The sequence below is a fragment of the Myiozetetes cayanensis genome, unplaced genomic scaffold, assembly GCF_022539395.1.
Source record: "Myiozetetes cayanensis isolate MyiCay16 unplaced genomic scaffold, myiCay2020 scf2-11, whole genome shotgun sequence".
Classification (NCBI taxonomy): Eukaryota; Metazoa; Chordata; class Aves; order Passeriformes; family Tyrannidae; genus Myiozetetes; species Myiozetetes cayanensis.
The window spans coordinates 49,942,701-49,967,907 of NW_026087411.1; the positions used below are offsets into that span (position 1 = coordinate 49,942,701).

A 25,207-nucleotide genomic window follows, 5' to 3' on the forward strand; every position below is an offset into this window, starting at 1 on the left:
GTTATTGTTGACAGCGACGATCCCGTTTGGTTTTAAATTTTAAGGGAGCGGGGGAAAAGGGGGAGGGGGAAAAAAAAACACACAAACAAGGAGAGAGAAACAAAGCAGGAAGAAAAGAACGACTGCATTGGCCGGGAATCGAACCCGGGCCTCCCGCGTGGCAGGCGAGAATTCTACCACTGAACCACCAATGCTGTGCGTGTCGGGATCTCCCTTCGTCATCCCAAAGTGATCCCATCGGACTTGCCCGCCCCTGCTCACCCACCTCACATCCCGCGGTGGTGTAGGAGAGGTTTCATTCATCTATTCCCTCTCTGTAACTCACAAGTGGGAGTTTTGCCGAGGAATAACACGCACCAACTTCAATTCGCATGTTCCTTGTTTGTGACTCGCCTCCACCTCTTCAAATCTTAGTAGAGGGTGTTGTTTTGGGGAAGAAAACGCATCCGAGGGTGCTGAGGAAAGCCAGCTGCCGAGCTGAGTAAGACCAGGAAACTGCCCTCGAGTGTCCCTGATGGAGCAGTACCTCTTCACCTGTCTAAATAGACTCAGCTGCTTAGCAACAAATCGGATCTAAAGGTTGGGCACAATGCAGCAGGTTTGTGATAGTTCTTCAGGGTGAACTCAAAAGATCCTCAACATTATGTCATTCTTATATCACATCCATTCTTATTCTTCTTGCTTTTGTATTTTTACCCGTTCTTAAACTGGCAGTTTTAGTCTATCCCTTTAATGAACGTCTGAGTTTAAAAAAATCATTTCTGCATTACTTTAGCTATAAAAGCAAAGAAAGATGTTGATGAACTTCTAAAATTCGAAGTGCTACTGTATCACATCAGCTGGTTGACTAGAGCCGGAGGGATTTCCCTCCTCCCCTTCGTATGTGGCTAATAAACAAAAAATGTGCTGTACTGCTACATCCCCCCTCCTCAACACAGAAGAATTACAATATAATGTAGTCTCTGCAATAACACACTGGTTTCTCCATTAGCACTTTGAGATGTGCAGTTAAAGAATGGGATTTTCTCAAAGACAATTTTCCCTCCTAACACAGATGAAAGCTGTGATATGTTGTCGATCTCTCAAGGAATAGCTTTATGATACATATTGTATGCATAATAATAAATAATAATTATTAAAGAATATTAACTTATTTTTATGAAAGAGGCAGCAGAGGAGATGGAAAAAGCATCAATAAATTGAACTCCTGAACATCAAAATGTATACTTTTGAGAAGAGGTTACAAACATGAAGTAGCTGCCAAGTACAAGAGCGTCTCTGCTGTTACACTTGCACCATTTTATTCTTAGACAGTAAGGCCGCTGCAGCGTAAAAGGGACTTGTGGAAGAGGAGTGTGAAGGAGAAAGAAAGAAATGCATTTGGGCAACTAGTGTTTACGTTTCATATTTGCTTAGTTGAAACAAGAACTTGATTTTCATTCCTTATCAAGATTTATTGTGGTTTTTATTACTCCAGCAAGTGTTCCGCTACAGAAACTGATTCTTGAGAAAACAGTTTCTAAAACTCAAGAAAGTCACTGACTACTGGCAGCTGATAATTCAGTTAGGCTTTTCACAAGTGCTGGAATTCTTTCTTGAGTAACTTTTAGGAAGGTGTCAATGCAACCATCAGCTCATGTCCTGTCCCCCAGGTCAAACATGCACGCTGTATGTTTAGGGGCAAGGAAGTCTCAGCTTCTCAACTACCTGGCATAGACTGACCAACTGGAAACCTGTCACTCCTGGACAAAGGGTACAGATGCTCCAGTGTACCTACTTGAAAAGTGAGCAGAAAAGATGCCCATTCTTTCCATATAAACATCAGTGGACTTGGAGATTACGCTCCAAGCCAGCTCCTGTAACCCTCTAAGACCCAAACATCCCAAATACGCATTCAGAGATCACATGTAGCTGGACTACAAGTATGTGGAGACCTGGAAAAAGGGGATGCCCATGTCATGACCAAGATAGGTAAAGAATACTCAAAAGATCACTGAATAACTTACTATGGCCATGAGATAATACAAATTTGTTAAGTTCACTAGCCAGGCACAGAAAAAAAGAACAATTAGCATAAACAGAATTGTGCAGTGGTCTATGTATTTAATTGGAGAATCCAAAAGAACTGACAGTCTTATAATACAAAAAAGACATTATATATATATACATATACACACATGTAATATGTCTATATATATCTATATAGATACATATAAATCAGTAAACTTGAATAGTGCCTTTATCATGAGCATCTTAAGGCATTCAAACATTTTACTATGACATTGACCCAATTTATCTTTTTGCTTTGGTTGAAATAAAGCAAACAGATTAAAGGTCTGATCTGATACACCGATGACATCTGAAACAAAAGCCTAACACTATCTTCAGTGACAGCAGCATCATCTAAGAACGCACCCACTGCACTGCCTATTAGCTGAATAATATTAAAAGGAGTCTAAATAAATCATTCCCACTCACAGCTTTGCAACAGCAGAAGATAAGTCAGTCTCAAAGAGACTTTCTAGCCATATATTCTATAGACTTCTATTACAAATCAAGGATAGAAAAGATACAGCAAGAGGGCCTGCCCGAGGATAGAATGCCACTGAATATCAAACAGTATTTACAGTACAGTTATAGGATTATAGAACATTTTATAAATACAATTAATATGTATACAAGGGCACATAAAAGAGAAACTTGTTTTCATGCTTTACAAAGTGAAAGCAACCTGAACTAAAACTTACTGCAGAATTCCACAGCTGCTGGTTAGGAGCCTCTCTTCTTCACTGCCTGCACAAACCAATCCCCATCGTAGGTCACCAGTGAAACACCCATGTTTTAAGCAGCAGATATGAAGAATCTCTATAACAGACTCTGAATCTAGGTATGAAACGTGAAGTTTCAAAACATGGGTAAGGCAGAGAATGCTAGAGAGTTGTGACAACATTTACGTTTAACTTGGATTGTAACAAATTGTATTTTTTGCAAGGAAATATATAATACTGCAGCATCTAGGTGGCAAAATTCAAACAACGTATATTACAACTTCTAAAACATGATGTTAGGAAATGCCAGAAGCATCTACCAAATTCTAAAGATGTGAGCTTTTCCTGTGTTTGTTTAAAAAGGCAAAATAGTATTTAGTATTTCAGCACTTGCACATGTCCTTGAAAGAATCAATGATGTCCTTTAAAAAAAGCCATTGGGTTTACTTGTACAGAACAATGGTGCCTTTGCAGGACCCTTTTAAATATTTTTTTAGAATTTATTTTTAAATTGGTTAAAAAACAGTAATAGTATTAAACAGGAATATACCACAATACAGTGCAGGCAGAGGAGAAATATACTCACATGAAAAGGCAACTTTAGGAGTCAATTTAATGAAGAACTGACATTATTTTCTCTGCACACTTCAAAAACGGTGAGGCAAGGTTGATTAAATTACCTTTAACCAGTAATATATTATACTTTACTCTAAGACAAGTAGACCAGTTTTACTGGGGTATTTACTATGAAGGAGGATAATCTTTAAAGTTTATTTACACGAAAAGCAATCTTTTTTACATAATATATAAAATGGAGTAGTTATGCACTGCAGCCATTTTATAATATTTAAGCTAAATGAAATGAATCTTAAAAGCTATTCTATTTCAACAGCTGTGGAAAAGGCAGACAGAACAGCAAACTCATTTTCATTATAGAAAGTAACTAACTACTTGTTTGACAAAACACCTTCTCATAACCGTCTTCTAACAGTTATAAGCACTTCACAGTAGAGGAAAACAAACACTTTCTCCTGTGACCAAGCATGTTTAAGAAGTTTCCTCACTGCCAACCACTGCAGTTCAGACCTTCCTCAGTTACGCCAATATGAATCATTTATGGACCACACTAGAAACTGGATGGTTCAAATGAACATGCAAGAAAGGAAACTCCAAATGCTAAACACCAGGCAGTTTTTTCACTGATCCAGTATTTAGGACAATATTACAGACAGTTGCACTGGCACAAAGAGAGACACTGCACTGAAGCACAGAAAGAGAACAAATGGCCAGAAATAAACAAACCAGCTTGGTGAGCAAAGTAAACTAGTAACTGGTGTTTGCTGCAAGAACAGCTGTGAACACCAATTTCATGATGTTTAGACAGTTGCAATGCCAATGCAATGGCACAAGTAATAGTTTAAAAAAGCAGTAATGGTTACAAGCATGTTATTAGATTATCCATTGGAATTCAACTCCAAGGAGGAGGAAATGTTTTAAAAGACATGAAGTTTAGTAAAATAGTGCATTTTCTTTACCGTGTTAACTTCAGGAGAAAGGAGAGAGATAAAAGCATAATTCTTTTTGCCTCTCACCTCCAACTCCTGGTCTAGTCTCAGGGAAGCTACTTAGAGGGATGCTCCTGCCCATACTCCCAGTAACCTCAACAGGCTCAATATCCTCCCACCATGAGACCCAAGGGGATACCTGATTGCCTGCTGCCAGAAATGATGGAAGAGTAATGCAGAAGGCAGCAGACACAGCTCTAAGTTTCTAGTTCTGTTTTGAACTGTGCTGCAAAAGACAGACCATTGACACTGTACTGACGGCTCAGATGGGCTGGTGCATGGTGCTTCTCCTTACTGCCTGTGTGACCAGAAGGAAAACTATTCCAGCCAAGTGAAACGCATCTCCACAACAGCCTCAAAAGCCATAATCTTTTCCCATTTCTATCTCAAACTTATAATAAAGACACTACTCTAAAATTTATTTTTCAAACTAAAAGTTCCAACTCAAGCAACAATGTACACACTTTACAAGTTTGGCTGTAGTCAGAAAATTAAACTAGATTTCAGAAAGTGTTTTTTCTAAAGCTTCTTTTCCACTTCTGTCTACAGGATAACTGATGACAGGAGGCAATGAAGTTGTTTCTGAGTGAGCAGTTCTGCTTTGAGAGTACCAGCCAAATGCTACATTGTTACTAATGTCAAATCCAATTACTATTTAATAAAATACTAGTTTTAATGCTTTATCATCTTACAATCATACTATAGCCAAGACTGATACTTTCTTGTTTCAAAGCTGAGAACTAGGCCACTTAAACAGTAGCTGGAAACATTTCACCAGATAGATGGCTCAGTTTTTCCAACACTGTGCATAATTAGGTTAAATACAGTGAGAAGTGAGGGTACAGCAGCCTTTTTTTTTTCCTCTTCAGAAATGTATCAAGAAAGCTTTATTAGTGTAAAGTAGGTTTTATATTTGGTCAATGCATGGAAAAACTGTCATAAAAAATTCTGAAGCAGAGAACTGTTTTCTAAAATTATTCAATTTATGTACAAATAGATACCAGGCATCATCTTAGGGAGGGGAAAAAAAAAATCACTATTTCCTATTTTGAGTACTTAGAGTACAGAGAACCAATAACAAAACTCAAGTGATATTTTTTTCACCTAACATCAAATCTCTTCTAAATTAAACAATTAACATCACTGGAATAAATTAATGTTTGGGAAGGATTTCCCTGTATTCTGGGGAAACAAAATGTACAGAGAGGGAAGCAGAATACGTAATTGTTTTAGTGTTTCAAAAGAAGTGTGCATGTATTTTCTGTTGCAATCTTCTTTCAAGTCTCTTACAAGAGACTTTTCAAAAACTATAGCTGCAAAATCGATTATTTACTTTTTGATCTTTATTCCTCTACTAAACATAAACCAGATCACGACTCTGAACTCCTCTACCTGCCTGTTCATCATCATCATCATCCTCCTCATCTGACCGCTGTTCTGAGTTTTGGGAACTACCATACTCGTACTCAATGGGCTTTGGATTGTTGTATGGGTAGCCATTGTCATCAAAAAACCTTCGGAAGGTGAACTCATAAAAAGCATGTTCAGGATGTTTTCCATTTTTGTACCACCCGTTAAGGGTATCATTTCTGTTCCCCTCCTTATCATCATCACTCCACAATTTATCTGGATCAACTGGATCAAAGTTTGATGTGTCCGTAGGATGAGCAATTTTGGGAATGTAGAAAGCAGACTGTCGCCGTAGATCACTTGAAAAATCAATTGTTTTAAAAAATGGATGAGCTTTTATTTCATCTGCACCGTTTTTGCCTAAACGATCTTCAGGCCCTCGGCAGAGTTTAATAATAAGGTCGGAGGCCTCTGGAGTCAGTTTAGCCTGAGGTGGAATATGAAGTGCAGTTTGCCAGTTGATAACCTTAAAAACAAAAAGAGGTGTTACTTATTTATAATTTCATAAAAAGGGAAAAACAGATTAAAACAACAAAACAAACAGCCACAAAGAAATCATTCAACGTGTCTAAAGGTTTTCACACTAGAGAGGAAAACATGAAGCTGCTCTTTCAGAAACACAAGGAATATTTTGTCTGGAAATCTGGCAAAATCCAGGTAAAGTTTACTCACATTCCAAATCTAAATTAGAGTCTGGCATGGGATATCCCTAGTAAAACAAGGAAGGTCCCATAAAATCCAGCGCCTGGAACCTGAGATTAGGTACATGGCTTACAATCTTACAAAGAAGGTGAGGCGGATGAATTTTGAGTTAGATGATGCAATGCAAAGATTAACAGATTTAAAGTTTAAAAAAAAAAAAATCACTACTACATTCAAGCCAACTAATATCTTGCAAGCTGAATGCAATCTTGCAAAAATGACACCTTCAGAAGATTGCCCTGATGCTTTCTCTGAAACAGCCGGGGCTCAGGAAGGAAAGGACCAATGGCTCCAAGCTGCCAGTAACCCTGAGCAGGCACAGCCATCTGCTATTCCTCCACCTTTCCATGCCAAGCACCTGCAGATACATCACCAAAGGAAATCCTCTGCAGGTAAGCAGGCATGAAAGCCAAGTATGGGAAAAAAACACCCAGACACTGGAGAAGAAGAAGAGGAAGGAGAGGAAGAAGAGAGGAAGAAGAGAGGAGTGGAAATAATAACTGGAATAGATACAAGAAATGAAACGTGGTTTTTAATTGGCATGTTTACTATACCAAGGTAAAAGACACAAACATGGTCCCTTTACAAACTAAGTGCACCTTGACAGTAACGTAAAGTTTATAATCTTCTTAGTTTATAATATGCTTGGATAGGCAGCACTCTCAAACATCACCTTTGTTTCCATTACAAATTAGAAAGACCATGTAAATTTCAATCCTGCTTTTTCAGACTGTTAATATCAGACTTTTAAAGTTACCTTCATTTGTGTTTCCAGTGGTGTTTGTGCCAGGAATGGAGGCTGCCCCACTAGCATCTCAAAGAGAATTACTCCAACACTCCACCAGTCACACAACTGTGTGTAACCTGAAATAAAGTTCAAATAAAGTAGTCAAAGCTTCAGTATAATTTTAATCTTGAATTTCTAGGAGTAAAAAAGTTCACAGGAAAACTCTATTCAATACTTCAAGATTTCCACATTAACAACTATTTTAATTTTTTGTTAAAATATTATATACTTGGGAAAAGCGGCAGTGTAAGAAAGGTGAAGCGAGATACCTGAATATCAGTTACTCTGCAGCAGGATTACGGTACAGAAGTGCATTACCTGTTCGTAGCAACACTTCTGGAGCGATGTAGTTGGGTGTGCCAACAAGGGAATGGGCCAGGCAGCGCTGGTGCTGACGTGCAGCCCTGCGCTCCAGCGGCTTCAGCCGATCTCCACACCTGCAGTTCGCTGGGTCACCCCATTCATTGCTGAAATCCATACTGTCCTGACGTGCATGATCACCTGTAATTGAGGGAGAAGGATGGCAAAATTAAACATGAGTACTCTACTTCTTATCCAATATGAAATTATCTGTTAACATTCCTCATTACGTGACAGAATCTATTTCAATTTCAACACTCAGGAGCTACAACAGTCATCAATATCATGATGTTGACTTTTTGTTTACGATATGAACCACCAAGTTTTGAGAACACTTTTTTTTTAAACTCACTTTAGACATAACTACGAGAAAGTATCAAGTTTGATATTGTCTCAGTTTTTTCTTAACATAACCACATTGGGGGTACAGGATGTATACTGTTCTTGTTCCTATGCAAACATAAAACAACCAACATTTAAATCACCAAAAAATAAAATCAGATTAAATCTTTTTCTTCTTACCAGAGACTGTGTAACAGTCCAGCCTAGGATACATGATATTTTGATAGAAACTAGTCAAAAGTAATTTAAAAATTGTTTCTAAAGTTATGTTTTTCTTTTTGAAAATTAAAAACAGGTTATCACAAAATCTGTATTTTACTACTCTCAGAACTGTGACTTTTTTTCCTCTTTCTTTTAGCTTTTGTTGTAAGTAATCAAGTGGGATTCTTAAAAGCCCACTTTAACCTCCTCAGAAATCAACAGGTTACACTAAAAGGAGCACATGAGACACTCAGAACTTGGGGCAAGGTTTTCAAGAACAATTAAATTTAAAACATCAGTTCATCCTCGAAACAGAGTTGGGGCTGTTGCCTATGTAATTACCTCGCTACCTCTGTGATTTTCTCTCCAAATTTCAGAAGCCACTAATAGGACAAACAGCAGCAGAGCTCATTCCTTCTCCCTTAAGGAATCAATGCTCACACTGGAACCCTCCCATACTAAATGTTGCTTTCTGTAACATTTGTGTGGTGTGCAGACATATTGTTAGATGTGTTATTATTCAGAAAGGAAACAGCACAGTCATCTTCCTGTTCACTTATTATTTAATTCCTTACAAAGAAGATTTATATTTCTCTTACCGCTCTGGTAGTATTTTGAATCATGGGTCCATCGAAAACCTGTACAGAGCCCGAAGTCAGTCAATTTGATATGACCATCACGGTCTATCAAGATATTATCAGGTTTAATATCTCTGTGGATGAAGCCCATTTTATGAACACTCTCAACTGCGCAGGTCAGTTCTGCTGTGTAGAACCGTGCCAGATTTTCTGGAAAGACACCCATTCTAATCAGGAGACTCATCATATCACCTCCTGGAATGTAGTCCATTACAAAGTACAAATTGTCTTTATCTTGGAATGAATAGTACAGGCGAACCACCCATTCGTTATCAGCTTCTGCGAGGATATCCCGCTCAGCTTTAACATGAGCAACTTGATTTCTAAGCAAGACATCTTTTTTCCTCAGAGTTTTTGTTGCATATAAAGCATTAGTATCCACTTTTCTTGCTAGGCAAACTTCTCCAAATGCACCAACTCCCAGGGTTTTAATTTTTACAAACATCGACTTGTCCATTTTAGCTCTTCTTAGCCGAATGTAATTAGATTCTTTCTGGCACAACATTTTCCTCATTTGATCTCGGGCTTCTGGTGACAATCCAACCTGTGCAGCAAACAGAATTAAATCTGAAGAGTGAACAGTACTTTTAATTCTTTATGTTCTTCTCATAACTACAAGGCTTAGGCAAAGCAAACCAAATACTTAATACACAGCACAGGAAATATACTTAAAGGGGTTTGGTTTTGTTTTAAACATTAGGATTCTATGAAAACATAGAGGAGTGATAAAAGCCAAAATGTGATTGTTTTCAACAGCAAAATGCATAAGGTGCCATGCACCAGAAGGTTCCTGAGAAGGGACTACATTCTTGGGGAGTAAAAGGGTAATTTAAAAACCAATGATAAAAACTACTGTGAATAATATTATCAGAGTAACAGTGTGCATCAGCTGCCTCCCTGATTCTCTTTGTAGAGCTAAAGGAAGCCAAAAAGTGCCTAGGAGCTGTAAGCTCCCGAGGGCTGAAGCTGCCATGGGAAAGGTAACCCCTCTACAGACTAGCTTGAGAAGAAGTCACTAAACTTCCTGACCATGCTGTGGAACTTCAGTTACAGGAGAGAACAGGCAACTCTCTCACTCTCATGCTTCCTTGTGTAGCTACACAAACCAGATCCACACAGCACTGTTTCCCACTATCCGCCCACACCAAGCCTGTGCCTCTGCCGCAAGCCTAGACCTGAACTTCCCTCTTATCACATAACCCACCCCTTTCTAACAGGAGTTCGCTCACACTCTCACTCCTGCTCTCCACTTTACACCAACTAGTTGAGCACAGCACTTTCTTTGAAGTGGTTCACTCCTCCCCACAGTAGCTTTTCTTGGCTCCCATCTGTGTACATACCCTATCTTGACTGAACATCCCTGGTGTTCTGGCCAAACACCACCACCATTCTGACAGCTGAAACACTCACAGGCCACATGCAACTCATCACCTACAGCGTGGAAACCCTTATCTGCAAGAACCACATTGAGCATTCTCAGTGTACTCCAACCTAGATGCCTCCCGGTGTATTTCTTCTGCTTTCAATCCCTTTAAAGTGCCATTCAATTTCAGTGCCATTTTTCTTGGTAAATGTCAGGGCCTGGAGTCTGACTCTCACTTCTTTTTGGTTTTTAATGTGAGTAGAATCTGTCTTCAATTTTTTATATTCTTTTCTCCACTACACTTCCCCCCAAAGCTTCATGTTCATTCCTTCTTTTGTTTTCTGACAGCATTTTCGAAGTACTATATGCTTCCTTTCTCATAGCATCTCAATTATTTTATCTGGCTTGAAATCACTATCTCACAGCAATGATTTCCAAGTTCAATCTACAGTATATTCCCTCATTTTTTCATGGATATTCTGATCCTAAAATTGAACATGGCCAAACTGAATCCCTGCAAACATCACAACTGTACTCAAGCACTATTCTAAAAGTTTTCAATTTCTTATTGTCACATCTTATCGATTCTTGATACCAAATCTTGTTGCTTCCATCTTCTTAATGTTTCAAATGTTTGAGACACTGCCTGCAGAACACTACTCATGACCTCCATTAGAATTATGTAACTAGTCTAGGCCTGTATAAACTCTGTTTATAGATGACTTCTGCTTTGCCTAACTTACAATGTAACTTGAAACAAAGTATAATAGATTTGATTGAGAGAAAAGATCAATTAGATATCTCTTAGTATTTAAAAATGCTTTCAAAAGTTACTATATGTCACCTATTAAAGAAAACACTGTTAAAACACATAAAATTTCTTGCAGGCATCATATCAAGACTGGATCCAAAGGAGATGCAACTAGGAAAATGCATACAAAATGCTCGTCTACCCCAACAAACTGCCCAAGGAACATGAATTCAGTAAAATTTAAAGGAGGAAAGCTGTTTCCATTTTGAGACAAAATTTTTTGTCAACATCAGATAGGCAGCAGTTAGGACTGGGTAGCAGTAGTTTAAATACTGGATGTGCAAAATAGACAATTTTTTAATTCGAAATAGGGAGTTGAACCGTCCTCAACACATTACTGCACTGTCTTCCAGGACAGAGACATCTCAAGTTTTCTGTGAATGAACATGCTTAAAGATCATTTCAACACAGAAGGAAGACTTAAAAAAACGCCAAGAAGACAGCCTGTTAAAAGTTCAGATGACAATGAGTCACCTCCTCAAGGCCCATCTGAAACCTGAAGTCTGCTTCAGTACAGACCCACCTGCACACAAAGTGAACCTCAATGATCGGTTACAAAATTAGCAGAGAATATAACCTAGATAACAAAACCCCAGGAGACTCAATACAGTAATTAATGACAAGACATACAAACAAGAGTCTCCAAAACCCTTGTAGCTTTACTTCCTACTGCCTACTCTCTAGCTGTTGCATCCTAACAGTTTTATTGTAGAGACCAGCCCAAGTACTGCAATTTGTCATCTCTCCCCTCAACCCATCTTCACTTTTTCCTATGCCATCCACTAAACCAAATGTTAATTACAAACTGATTGCTCTCTGCATTGCTGTATTTTCCCTAGAACACTCCTCAGCTTCAGCATTCACCAAAAATTAGCCAACTTTGTCAGCTGCACAAACTCTTTTGCACATACATCTCCAGTTATTTCTAGACAGTGACAGAGAGAAGGGCTTCCTGAATTGCTCTGTATCATCACACAATTTGCTCTCATTTTGGTCCCTTTTCATCTTGCTGTGCTTTAAAGGATGACTTAAGTTGCTCTTTGCAGCAAAGACATCTAGCATAATTCTTGTCCAGATTCACAGATTTAAATTAAATATTTCTGAGACCGCTCCACTCAATTTCCTAGGAAACCTGAAAGCACATAAATATGTCACCTATGCTAGAAATACAGCATTCTGTGAAGGCAGGTATTTCCATAGGGATGCATTTGTGCGTTTTTTTCTTGCAAAAGTTCCTACTAAAGGGGAAAAAAAGAAGAGATTCAATACTTGCCTAACCTTAAACTTTCTAAAAATAGATAACAAGCTAGTTTCCCTTTCTCATTCTCATGAAGATCCAAAATACACTTCACTGTTTTGCGATTCCTCTCCTGAAAAAGTACAGGTCTGCTGCAGCACAACAGCCCATTTACCACCCTTCAGCCTGTAATTAAACACCCCATCTTTAAATCTAGCTTAAATACTATAAATTGCATTTCATATAAGAAAATACATTTACTAGGGTGCTTTAAATGAACATGAAAAGTTATATCAGTGCTTTCATATAAGTAATACTTATTCTTGAGATACTACAGAACACAACACAGTAAGAAGGGAAAGTGAAGTTTGCAAATCAACATTAATTATAATCTTACATTTAAGTACTCAAAAATAGCCAAAATAAATTCATGCTTAATTTTGATGCAGGATTGCATGCAAAGCCCTCTAAAAAAGGGATCATGCTATTCTTAATAAACACTGTTGCTTCAGAATCTTACTTGTCTACACAGGGATGGAGGCTACAGAGTTCAGGAAAGCTTCCCACACCTTAACAGTTTAAATCAGCTGTTAGTGGAAGTGAAAAAGGAAAGAGAGAAGACTAAGAATAAAGATCTAGTAAGAGTTTCAGGATGAAATCTTGCTAACATTTACATATTCGCAATTAAGCAAACACTTACAAAAGACTGAAGCTTACAGTAGGAAATTTCAAAATAGTAAGAAAACACATTTAAAAAACAGCATGTCAAGAAAGTGATGTAAGCCGAATACATACTCTGATAGAATAAATTAAAAAGTACATCATACTTATATCAAACTTTCAACTACAATTGTTAAGAAATATTTATGTGACATCTCAATTTTACCTTTCTGCAAATCTTAGTTTCACTGCTTCCCACTATTTTCTCTTTTGAAATTACATCAGCTCCAGTTTTTACCCTTTTGACTTGTTTTAACAGAACACTGAAATACTAGAACTAGGTAACTGACTCCATGCAGGTACAACATTTTACATGCTTTTGTTGAGGTCTGGTTTTTTATTACCCCATTCAATTGCCTCTTGTTTAAACAGATACAGTCTGGATTATAAAATAATCAGGCAAAAGATACCATGTCTCTTTCATTAAAAAAAAAAAAAACAAACAACTTTTTTTTTTTATTTGAACTTAAACTATCACTACTGGAAACAAACTGCAGAATGTAAAAAATATCACTGTTTGGGTGACTACATAAATGCACTAACCAGCCTACCACTTGTCCCTGCTTTGCTTGTACCTGCAGTGATTATTAAAAAAAAAAAGAGAAATATTTTTGAAAATCATTCAAATATTGCATATAACTAAGAAATCAGGATTAAATAGAACCCATAACAAACAGCTATGAGCCATGTATCTCATGAATCTCAGTTCACACAAAAATTGTTTTGCTTCTGCTGCCTGTACATAGGTCAGATGAATTACATTTAGACATGCAAGAAACTTACTTAAGCACTGAAGAATTTGCCACATCTCAAATACAAAAATTAAAAATAGACTTCAATACCACAATGTATCACAATATTCTATTTAGCTATACTATTTAAACATTCTACAATTAAGATATCTATCTCTTAAAATCAATATAGGAACAGTTCTAGTCACAGATTTAGAAAGAAGGAGGAGTTTACCCGCATCATTTCATTCTCTAGTTGTTTTTTCCGGTGCAAACGCTGCTGGTGTGACTTGAGTATATTCTCCACGTGCTGCTCCATGAAGAATTTAAAGGCTTGAGGGGAATAACTTTGGATGCGAGACTCTCTTCTTTCTTCATCTTTCTTGTTTTTTCTAACAGGAACAGGTGATGTTGTAATTTGTTTCTTTTCTTTATCTGTTGATTCAACACATTCATAATTCTTTTCATTCTCATCCTCCCTGGATAAAAGAGGCGGCTCCTCTTTGTTGAGCTTGGGTCCTGCCTCATACAGATTGACAGAAGGATTCTGATGCAGCAAGTGTTTTGGGTAAGGTGGTGGTGGGCCCTGGTAATTTGGAGCCTCCACAACAGGAGCCATAACTGTGATATTTGTAGATGGGCTCTCAGAGAAGGGGATGGTCTGCACAGTTTGCACGGGCTGTGGCATCCAGGAAGGGTGAGTGGGCGCCAGGGCAGTCTGCAGCTCTGGTTTTAACACACGCATGCTCTTCACTGGTTGCTGGATGGGAGCTGGTGTTATGGCTGTTACTGTTGTGGCCGAAGGCTGAGAGCTGCCAGAGTGGCTTTGCCTATTGCCATGATGGTTGTTGAAAGAATTTGACCGTACGGGAACATTGGGTTGCCACGTGGGCATGTCGTGCCCGCTGCCAGGTGACGACTGCGGCTGCACAGGGGAAGGCTGTGACCAGGATGTGGGTATTCCAGCTACATTTGTGTTGTAAAGTTCCATGTTGTGACTATTTCTGTTTGGCACCATCATTGCCTGAGGAAGATTCCCATTGGTGTACGCTGAAGGAGGAGCAGATCCTCCTGCCTGCATCTGTAATGCTGTGGGACTCTGCCTGTTAGTCGGATTCATGGGGTATGGGGGTGGCTGGCGACTCACTGAATTCCCAGACACCACATTCTGGTGAACTATGAATTCTGCCTGACAATTGCCATTTTGCATTCCAGCTCTTCCTGATGGAAAACTAAATTTGCTGTTGGCAGAACTCTGCATGATTATTGGTTGCCTGCCAATGGGGACAGCACTCATGCCTCTCTGACCCTGTGTGGATGAATTCATAGATGGAGGGTTCATAGGTGGAGGCGGATAACCATCCTGCCATGCTCCTGGTGGCACTGGAGAAATACGGGAGATCACATATTCCATGTTTCCAGAGTACCGCTTTGTTTGAGAATTTGGTTCCCAGGAAGGAGGTGGAGGAGTAGTTCCCCTTGGAGGTGGTGTCTGCCCTCGAGGAGGTGGAGGAGGAGGAGTGACACTCCTTATCTGTGGTAGAGGTGGGGGATTCACTCTTTGTCCGTTGCCAGGATGAGCCTGAGCAAATGCCGCAATGCCAGATCCAGATAACGGCCTTCCTACATCAGGCTGAGAGCTGGGACTTTCTGAGCGATAAACTACACTCTCCCCCAGGGAAGGGCCATGCCGCTGAGGAACCAGGGACTCCTTAGAACCCTTCCAGCTCTGCTTGCGGTTAACTGACTGCTGAACAGTCCCTGCTTTCACAACAAGAAAACACAGCATTTATATTATTAGAAATTATTTACATTTACTGCTTTGAAAATTTTGTTCTTCTGCATTAACTGCTACAGAAAAAGGATGTGAAATCTCTGACATAACATAATCCACTGCACTTGACGTGAAAAATTTTCTCTATCTAGTAATACACATCACTGTACGGTAATATGCTCAGTACACATGTAAGAGCAAAAAATGCATTGAAACTATAATATCAGAGTTTCCAGAAATATTTTTTCTGAAAATGCATTTTGCTGAAGTAAAAATGCAAATTTTAATTGAAAAAATGGTAATGCGCAAAATTGTTAGGCACACAATACATTTTTAATCATGTGTACAAGAAAACCTCATAAAAATGTTCAGCACAAGCGCAAAAAAAAAGTAACAGCATAGAAAAATATGTTTAGTTATGTTGCTATCCCTTCCAGTTTAATGCTTACAAGACATTTAGTGTTCTTAAACTAAAATGCCGTAAAATCAAGCAGCCTGCACCCTTGTGTGCATATGGTTCAGCCAGACTTGTTATATTCCTTGCATGCAAAATTTAATTAGGTACTTTAAATTCAAAGGTTATGTCCTTATGAGTAAAAGTGTTGTAGACTGGCAAGAATTAAAACTGCAGGAAAGCAAAACTTAGAGAATAAACTCTACTATCTATTTACTTCATAGATATTATTTTGCATCATATAAACAAAACAGCATGCAAGGAACTGATAGTACAGGCAGTCTTACTGTGCTTTTTACAACGTTAATACTGAGGTAAGTGTAAGCACATACAGGACTGTAACTTCTTCCATCTTTAAAGAAAGCAATAATAGCAAGTGGTAAAATTCTGACTCTGCTACTAAAGCTATAGCCTGTCCTCTAACATCTACAAAAACATGAAGTCTGCCTTAAAAACCATACAAACAAAATCTGGAAACAAGTAGAAAATTAAGAAAATAGAATATTGTAGTTGTATGATATATAAACACACACACATATATACACGAAACTACACACACATAGTGCTGTTGTGTGGGTGAGTGTGTGAAGAGAGGCAAAAAATTAAAGTAAGAATTCAGTGCTCACCACTGATTTCTAAACAGCACCTGACACTGAGAACAAACTACAGGCACTACATAAATGAGGGACAAAAATTACTAAAATGAGATCTGAATGCCATCCCTTGTCTACATACAATAATAAAACCATGCAGTTATAAAAACAAATGTTTAAGAAATTCATGTCAAATGGACCTACCTTTCAGAAGAATTACATTATATGCTTAAAATGCAATTTTTAAAAGCAAAAAAACCCTGTATCTCAGCATCTCTATTCCACTGTGAGCACGTGAAGGCAAAATTTACTATGTTGTATTTTTCACCTATAAGAATACACTCAGTGAGTTACTGAGTTACCACGGATACACCTACCTGGGGGTTTCATACCTGCGTTTACAGGTCTTGCTGCTGCTGCAACCATCTGCTCCCGACGAGGATCCTGGTAGCTCATTTTACTTATAAATTCGATGGCAGCTTCTATACTACGGTTGTTAGTTTGTCTAAGGGCTTGTATGACCATATCCTAAAGAGAAGATTATATACAAAAAATAATTTTCAAGAAAATCACAAAAAATACCAAAATTCATGGTTATTTAGCCGAACATCCTCCAGTAATTTTACCAAAGTACATAACTGATTACTCTCAATCATTTTCAAACTAATTTTAAAATGTTTTCCCCACAACAGACCCTTCAAAATAGTCTGATGTCCAGATGTCTGATGTCCAGAAAAAAAGTTACCTTGTTAAAGCACTGAAGTTTGATGTAAATCTTGTCATCTTGCTGTTAGTACAACAGCTTGCTTATACAACAGCACTTATTACTGCTGTGCACTGCCCAGATAACAGCTGCTTACAAAATGAGCAGAGGTCCCTTCCAACCTAAGTTCCCGATGAAGACAACATTGCTGGCAGAAACTCTCTCTGTGGTAGATTTAGCCTCTGTGATCTTAGACATCTAAACACAAGTTTTCATCTGCTGCACAATCCCAGCTCAGTCAAAGTAAAATATATTATGGACCAGTGGCTTTTCCACAGACTTGAATGACATAAGGTCAAGCAACAGAGGCAGAATTCCAGAGATGGTATTCTCCCACTTATATTGAATGGGATTTGTACAATCCCAGCAATTTTGAGACAAAGCCACAGCATAACTGCCTATAGCTAAACACACTGTCTTTAAAGACTTGTTACGGCCATATTTTGTCATATCAAAGCTATCATTTCGGTTCACATGATGTTTGAACCCGTTACCTACAAACATACGACAGCATCTACCTCCTACTCAAACTAATGGGACACCACAGAGGACTCAGAAGGGAAGCACTTGGTACCAATCCCAAATTCAAACCCACATTTATACTGTCATCATGCCTGTGTACACTTTTAACACTCAAACATACTAAATTACATGCAACCTTCAGAAACAGTAATTACATTTAGTAAACAAAACAGAACCTTAAAAAAGGATTTTAAAATAGAAAAACCTACACAATAAGGTTGTCCCAATCTTTACAGGCCAGCTGATACTGCTGAAAAAATCAAATACAACTTTTGATCTCATACCTCCTTCACAAGACAGTTACGTCTGCAACACTTTTACTATTATAGGCAAGACTATCTGTGGCAAGAAGAACATTTTTAGCACCAGTATGCTATTTGATCACTGTGCAAATGGAAAGTTAAGTTGTCCAGCATATTTAATTTCTAAATTGAATATATTTTTATAGGAGACATCATTAATTTCTATCAACTTTCATTCTTTTCTTAATCAGCTTCAAAACCAAATTTATTGTCTTTTTAGCCAACTAATTCTACAATACCTAAAGACCTAAGTCAAGTTCATATCACCAGTCCATAAAGACTCACAGAATCTCAAAGTACAAAACCAGCAACATTTTAAGAGATAAAATTTAGTTCCCTCTCCACTAACCAGAGGATCTCATTTAAGAGTCAAAGGATCTCCTTCAGCTGAAGAACAAAAAACTTGGTCACCTATGTGACATGAAGTATTCAATGTCTTAAAGGGTATCACCTTACACAGAACTTCTGAGGACTGAACTTGAATTGTAGTAAGTAGAAGAGATTTTCTGTAAGCTATTTAGGATGTTATTTAAAAAAAACCCCCAACAAACAGCAAACAAAGACACCAAACAGCATTCTACCTGAATTGTTATACATATATATATATCTAAGAATATCTATATACAGACACACCTGATACTGATTGATATCTATCCATTCCACTTTAACCCTGAATACTACCTACTACCCAAGGAGTGGGGAGAAAGGAATGTTTGTGACATTTAATATATTTTAAAAAGTAAAAGGTAAAAAATAAATTCAATGCATTTTGAAATTTGCCCACCAAGAAAAATGCTTTCTGACTTCAGCTGTATCTGTTCCTAATGCACACATGGATGAGTGCCATATGGGCTATTGTGGCAATTCAACTGTAGGTTAACACATGGCAGAAACGGCTCACGCTGGCACTCTGCCTAAAAAAAGCTCCATACAATCACAAGTGTCATGGGAATTCTCAGTTGCATCCAAGAACAAAGGGCAGGAGCAAAAGGCTTCAAGATACAAAGGATCCAACAAAAATACAAACTTAAGATACCTTTCTAGTTTATTATCCAGCCACATACCACAAACTTCAGTTTGCAAAAATGACTGCAGGTTCAATCTGTAAAAATGGATCTACTGATCTACTTCGAAAAAACAAATGCACCCCCACCACACCACTGTCCCAAAATCCCACAACAACAACAAAAACCCAACCTCAGCAACAAACTAGAGAGCAGGCACAAATTATTGCAAAAATAATTGATCACTATGAAATCCTTCCATTCTTCCTGACACACAGACTGGACTGTGCATTTGATCAAGCAAAAGGAACATAAGAAATCACTATCAACACTTGACACTGGTACATTGTTAAGGAAAAGCCAGCTCTTGAAGCAGCTCACTCTTGGTAGAGGTAGATACCGAAGGTATCTTGAGGTAAATACCGAAGCATCTCAGACAGCAGAACTCATGAGCTGGTCACTACTCAAGCAGTATACTCCTGTAAAGTTAATCCCTGTTCTGGTACTGTGCCTTTTTCCTTTAGAAAGATGGATGGTTCGCTATCTTTTTTTTAACCTGCTTTTGTACCCAGGTTTACACAGAAGGCATGAAAACAAGTGTGATTTACTTTGATGTGCAATCCCAATAAAAACACGGGAATGACAAATGCATTAATTTTTCCTTTTTGGAAACTACATTTCAGATTAATTTCCAAAATATTTGGTATTGCCTTTCAATTTAGAATGGCCATATTTTATCAGCCTGTTTTAATGGAACACAATCCAAAATTCCATTGAGTATCAGAAGCAAATTAAAACAACCTACCACATAAGAACAATCTGCACAAGATGCTTTAAAAAAAAAAAAAAAGCCAAGCTTCTCTAAATCCTATTCCTCTTCTACATCCCCTACTATTACCAGTTTCATTCCCTAATCAGAAACCTACCAGATTTTGAAGAATCTCTTTTGTTTATCAAGGTGTTCAAACATTCCCTGACCACCACCCCTCCAACATGCACTTCATAGTTTCTAGCTAACAGAACACCAAATCTTCAAAATAAAACACTTCACCTCATCAAAGCCAGCAGCTTGTAAGTCTTGCAGCATTTGTCGATTAACTTCTGATGTTCCTTTGACAGCTGAGGTCGCCTCATTTGCAAAAGGCAGAAGTGAGTTTCTTATCTCCTGCAAAACTTTATGATATGTTACAAATTTGGGAGGATTTCGACCTTGTCTAGGATCTTCAGATAACATTTTGCCCATGCTGTGATCGGCTTTAGCAGCATCGGAGGGTTTAGGTAAATTCCTGAGGCTCTCTCGTATTTCCTGTAGCATCTGCTGGCTGCTGCCAGTATAGTTACTGGCAGGAAAAGTTTTAGGCCTCATTTGTCTATAACCTTCTGGTTTCTCACTTCTCTTCATGAAAACATGTATATATGCAACCTCCACCAAGGACTTGCACACACCAGAATTCAAGGAAGACTGGCTGGTGTCAGAACTTATGAAAGCAGCAGCTCTTCACTGTGAAACCGTGGTTCCTGTAGTGCTGGAGCTCGTCACAACCCAGAACTGTAATTCTGTTAGAAAAACAAAACGAGAGAAATCACATTATACATACAGCAGCAAAAAGCCCTCACAATGTAGCTTTGGTGGCAGTGAAAAGTTCACATGTAGCACTTCCTTCACAGATACTAAAAGCCTGCTAAGCAAAATCTTCAGGTAGTCTTTACTCAACCTAATTTACAAACTGTGTGGGGCTTTTAGCAACAAATGTTTTAGGTGCCTTAAGTCTGAACAGTCCTGAATTGCAAAGGGTGTGGACAAAGGAACTCCTCTGTGTGGTGGACAAAGCTTTCAGAAGCAGATATGAACTGCTGCTGTGTTTGCTATCCAGCACTGCTGTTTTGCCTCCCCTTTCCACTGTGTCTTGTCCCCATTTGTCACCTACCTTGTTCTCTTCATCAACACCTTTATAGCCAAAAGTGCCAACTCTACTACCCATTTAGCCAGCATATCGACCAATTACCCTTGCTGTTCAATCAAGCTCCACAAATAGATGGAGTACACCAGTAAAAGCATATAATTACAACGATTTTATCCATTCTTCAGCAGTCATATATGTAAAAAGTAAACAGTTGCCTAGCTCACCACATGCAACTTAATGATTTTTTGTACCATCTGCCATTTGAATCTGTTTAAGGGTTCAGTTTTCTATGGCTGTCACAGTCTCAGTTTGAGTCTCCTTGAATCAGGCTTTGTCAATAGTTAAGTAATTTTAAAATTTATTTTACATAAGGGAAGATGAAAGCAGGTGAAGAAACCAAGAAAATTGAATCAAATTTTTTTACTGTAAAATTGTTTAACAATTTAAGCATCAAATTCACTGAGAGCATAGCTATGACATTTGGTAAGGAAAACAGAATTTTCTGCCAAAAGCCAAATAAAAAACGTTTGCATTTTGAAGGCACTGACTCATAAGGGAAAGAGCCCCACGTCTGCAGAAAACTCAAATCTCTGCATTGAGGCTGGGTACTAGTTAGTACTGCAACTGCTATGGCAAAGGATAGAGCAACCACAGTGGAACACTGAAAAAGTTACAGAGCATTTGCCTCTTTAGAGTATCATGAAATAAAACTTTTTCAGTCTCTACTACCTCGCAGAGGAAGATCAGTTACTAAGATACCGCAAGATAAAAAAAATAAGTATTTTAGCACTGTCTTTTCTTCAAAGGCAACTAAAATGGTAAAGATCAACTCACACTTTAGTTTCTATCATGAAATGTCTAACTCGCAATATTGAAATGTTCCTATTTTGTTGTTTCTGTTTCTCAAAGTGTTAAAAATTTATATTCCTAGTTTTCTGATGGACTATTTTTGAGAATTCAGACATCTGCAAGCATCTTTTGTCTCTTGAAAAAGTAATGTGTTGATAAGTGCTTCTCAGACATAAATTACACAGTCTAATTAAAATTAATTATATTAGACATAAATCAATAAAATAATTTAATAAACATAAATTAGACATAAATTTACACACTCTAATGAAATTCACTCTTCATCCAGGTTTCACTTCTATAATACCTTGCACTGTCATAAAACAATCAATGATTCAGTGACTGAGGAAGAAAACAACAATAGGAAGAACTCGCAAATTGCATAAATATGTATGCAAATTGTACGAATTAAAGATACATGCTACTGATATACAGATAAAACCTGAAAGCTGGAAAGTAACACATAAATGAGGACTGCAAAAGGAAACACAAGGGACACGCAATCCTGTTCTCCTTTGAGAACCATTCATGAAATAACAGCATTTCTCTTTTAAAACTATCTAAATTTTAAGAGGTGCACCCATAAGCTTTCTTTGCCCTGTGATAGGTTTGAAACCTTAAATGAGTGTAATTGAGTAATTATACTATTTTTTCACATGGTCCAATAGCATGTAATTCTTCAGTGTTCACTGAGTAAGGACAAGATCATCAGACATGTGAGTGAATCTTAAAAATTAACAGTGAAATTTTGATCCAAGTGTTAAGAAATCCAGAAATCAGCAGAAAGTACAGTATGAGCGCAATTAAAACATAATTTAATTTTGGCCATTTTCAAAATCATTTTCAAAACATGCCATATACTTAAGATCACATTGAAAGTACTTTGCCAAATACACTTTTTCCAAAGAAAATGAAGCAAGTATATTTAGACCATTGTACTAGTTTTGTTATGGATGTTCCTTTTCCTTCTAAGTGACCTTCTTCAAAAGAACACACGTCAGATACATAAGTGCAAGGATATATGCCAGTAACACTTGAAAGAATCACCACCTCCAGGAAAGTGAAACCTTCAGCACAAACTCATCCCAGAACATAGGACAACAAGGCAAAATATCTTAAAGACTTAGTAATCTAGAATATTGTTCAATTTCAGTCAGGAGTAATGACTACTCCCACCACTGGCAGCATAATCTAGGCAAAACCACTTGGTATTGTGTCACAAATACACCAATGAGCAATGGAAAAAAAAGTCCATACATGAGTTATTGCTTTTAACAAATTCCAAAAGGCCTGGAATTTAAGAGAAAATAGCTGGTTTGCACCTACATATTTTACATATTTTATCTGGTATTTCAATGTTCATTTATGATTACACACTCGGATAGCTGAGATAGACAAATCTAATACTCCTAAGAGAAATCAAGGTTAAATTAACAGGACACTTAAACCATAAATCAGGAGCAGCCTTGGAAAATAAAGCTGCACTTTCACTTACATTTTTAGCAGCAGCATAGCTTTAGCAGTGTAAACCAGCCAGGCCACTTATCTCCCACTACTTACCACCGACAGCATAATTGTTTGTAAGGCCATGCAGTGTGAACTAAGCTAAGGAACTACCCAAATAAGCAGTAACTTCTTTTGGTGGGTTGTTTCCTTTGGCAGCACTGATGGCACCATGCAGTTGAGTTGCATGTGAAACTAAGTCTTGAGTCTCAGAAATCCAATTAAATTCGTCCTCCAGAAAGCAATATTTAACTACACTTCACCTTGCTCTATATATGAACCTCAAAATTCACAAGTCACCTCCTCTTGCAGACATTTGCACACATTTTAAAGCAAGAAAATATTGACTGCTCAGCAAGAAATGAATTCCGATTTTGTACTTCTAACTAGCAAACACCAGCTGCATCCGAGGGAACTCATGTCTATTCTCCCTCGCAGTTTTGTGTCATTAAATGATTTGTTTGTTAATGCAGATATCTTTGCTGATGAAATTCTCCACTTCCCTAAAGGGGTTTAAAAAATAATCTTTAATTTATTTTCAAAATGTGGGGACAAAGCATTTTGTTCTACAGGTCAAAGTGTAGGGAAAAAAAAACACCATTTTTTTTTACACTATAATCATTAAAGATTGGACTTGAAAATAGGTGTTTGAATGAAAACTCAGAAGCATTCAAGGACAGGTTGGATGAGGCTTGGAGCAACCTGGTCTAGTGGGAGGTGCCCCTGCCCACGGCAGGGGGGTTGGAACTGGATGATCTCCAAGTTCACTTCCAACCCAAACCATTTTATGATTCTGTGAATGGTTACACACAATTGTCAGTGACCTCTAAGATTTTCCGGCAGAAAAATACCCAGCTTTATAATGTAACTCTAGCATTTTTTACCTCCAAAAGTTTTTAATATAATTTAATTACTCATATTTACACTTAACTATTGAATGTTACATATCAGTCTATTTTGGTGCCCTCTCTCATGTACCTATTCTAATATCTTATTCTATACATAATCACAACACTTTATTGCTAGGGGAAAAGAGAGCAATCAAGACTTTGGAGTCATAAATTTAAGTTTGTAGGGGGCTTGGTTCAAACCTAAAAAAATAAAAAAAAAGGAAGCTGTTCTTCAGGTAACGAGTCATCGAGCTGTAACAGCAATTTGCCAAAGGATGCATTTCCAATACTAAAAGTTTCCACAGAATGAGGAGAAAACTGGACCCTGAAATAGGACATAAACAGAACTACCTACGGTCAGGGAAGCCTGAGCTGGAAGTGACCAGATGAACACAAGGAACATTGTGCATTCGCTCGGCTTGCTTCATCTCTCATGCTCTGCTGTCTCCTTCAACAGGATACAGCTCTTCTACGGACACGTATTCCTGGCAGCAGCAGGAGTTACTGCAGGCGTACCTAAGAGCGATCTTTGCGGCTAACACCACCAGGACAGCCTCCGAGAACCAAGCTGGCTCAGGCTAGCATAGAGGCAATTCCCGCAGCACTGCAGGACCCAGCCTCCCAAGGATCACGCAGGCCAGGAGGGTTTCATCGTCGGGATGAGTATCCCGAACGTCCCCCTGGGACACCTGCGCTTCTCTCGCCCCTCTGGCCCCAGGCCGTGCCCCGAGGTCGCTCCTGCCACGGCCGTGTCCCGACAAGGGCCCAGGACCGCCCGGCCGTGCCGGGGCGCGCTCGATGCCACCCCCGCCCCGCCGCCCCCCCCGCTTCCCCCGGGACACCGCGGCATCGCGGACCGTACCTGCGGCGAGAAGGCGGCGGCGGCGCCCCGGGCGCCCGGAGCTCGGCCCCGCCCGCGCGGCCACGACCGGCCGCGGCCCTTCCCTCCCTCCGCCCGCCCCTCGGCGATGCCGCAGCGCCCGCTCGGTCCCTCTGCCAGCGCCCGCCGCCGCC

General features: G+C 38.7%; 1 protein-coding gene and 1 non-coding gene across 6 annotated transcripts; both read right to left on the minus strand.

Moving 5' to 3' along the window:
• Window positions 1-123: 123 nt before the first annotated feature.
• TRNAG-GCC (transfer RNA glycine (anticodon GCC)) lies at window positions 124-194 on the minus strand. Its single transcript has one exon. It is a non-coding gene; the product is annotated as a tRNA-Gly (tRNA).
• A 2,761-nt stretch (window positions 195-2,955) lies between these two features.
• LATS1 (large tumor suppressor kinase 1) lies at window positions 2,956-25,134 on the minus strand. Of its 5 annotated transcripts, none has more exons than XM_050315409.1 (8): window positions 25,056-25,134; window positions 20,099-20,604; window positions 16,834-16,984; window positions 13,871-15,399; window positions 8,735-9,317; window positions 7,551-7,733; window positions 7,203-7,309; window positions 2,956-6,209 (listed from the first exon to the last, which is right to left on the minus strand). In XM_050315409.1, exons 2-8 carry the CDS (start codon window positions 20,447-20,449, stop codon window positions 5,688-5,690), a joined length of 3,426 nt encoding a protein of 1,141 aa, XP_050171366.1. In that variant the 5' UTR covers window positions 20,450-20,604; window positions 25,056-25,134; the 3' UTR covers window positions 2,956-5,687. The 5 variants fall into 5 exon arrangements, with proteins under 5 accessions (XP_050171366.1, XP_050171369.1, XP_050171368.1 ...); XM_050315412.1 differs by lacking the exon at window positions 25,056-25,134 and adding an exon at window positions 24,549-24,651 and having other exon boundaries at window positions 13,871-15,396; window positions 16,849-16,984; XM_050315411.1 differs by lacking the exon at window positions 25,056-25,134 and adding an exon at window positions 24,549-24,651 and having other exon boundaries at window positions 16,849-16,984.
• Window positions 25,135-25,207: the final 73 nt, after the last annotated feature.

Coding starts and splice junctions, on each gene's coding strand:
- LATS1 (XM_050315409.1), bottom strand. CDS start 20,449: ATGAAGAGAAGTGAGAAACCAGAAGGTTATAGACAAATGAGGCCTAAA. Junction 7,734..8,734: donor TTCAAAATACTACCAGAGCG/GTAAGAGAAATA, acceptor CCTCAATTACAG/GTGATCATGCACGTCAGGAC. Junction 7,310..7,550: donor AGAAGTGTTGCTACGAACAG/GTAATGCACTTC, acceptor ACTTTATTTCAG/GTTACACACAGTTGTGTGAC.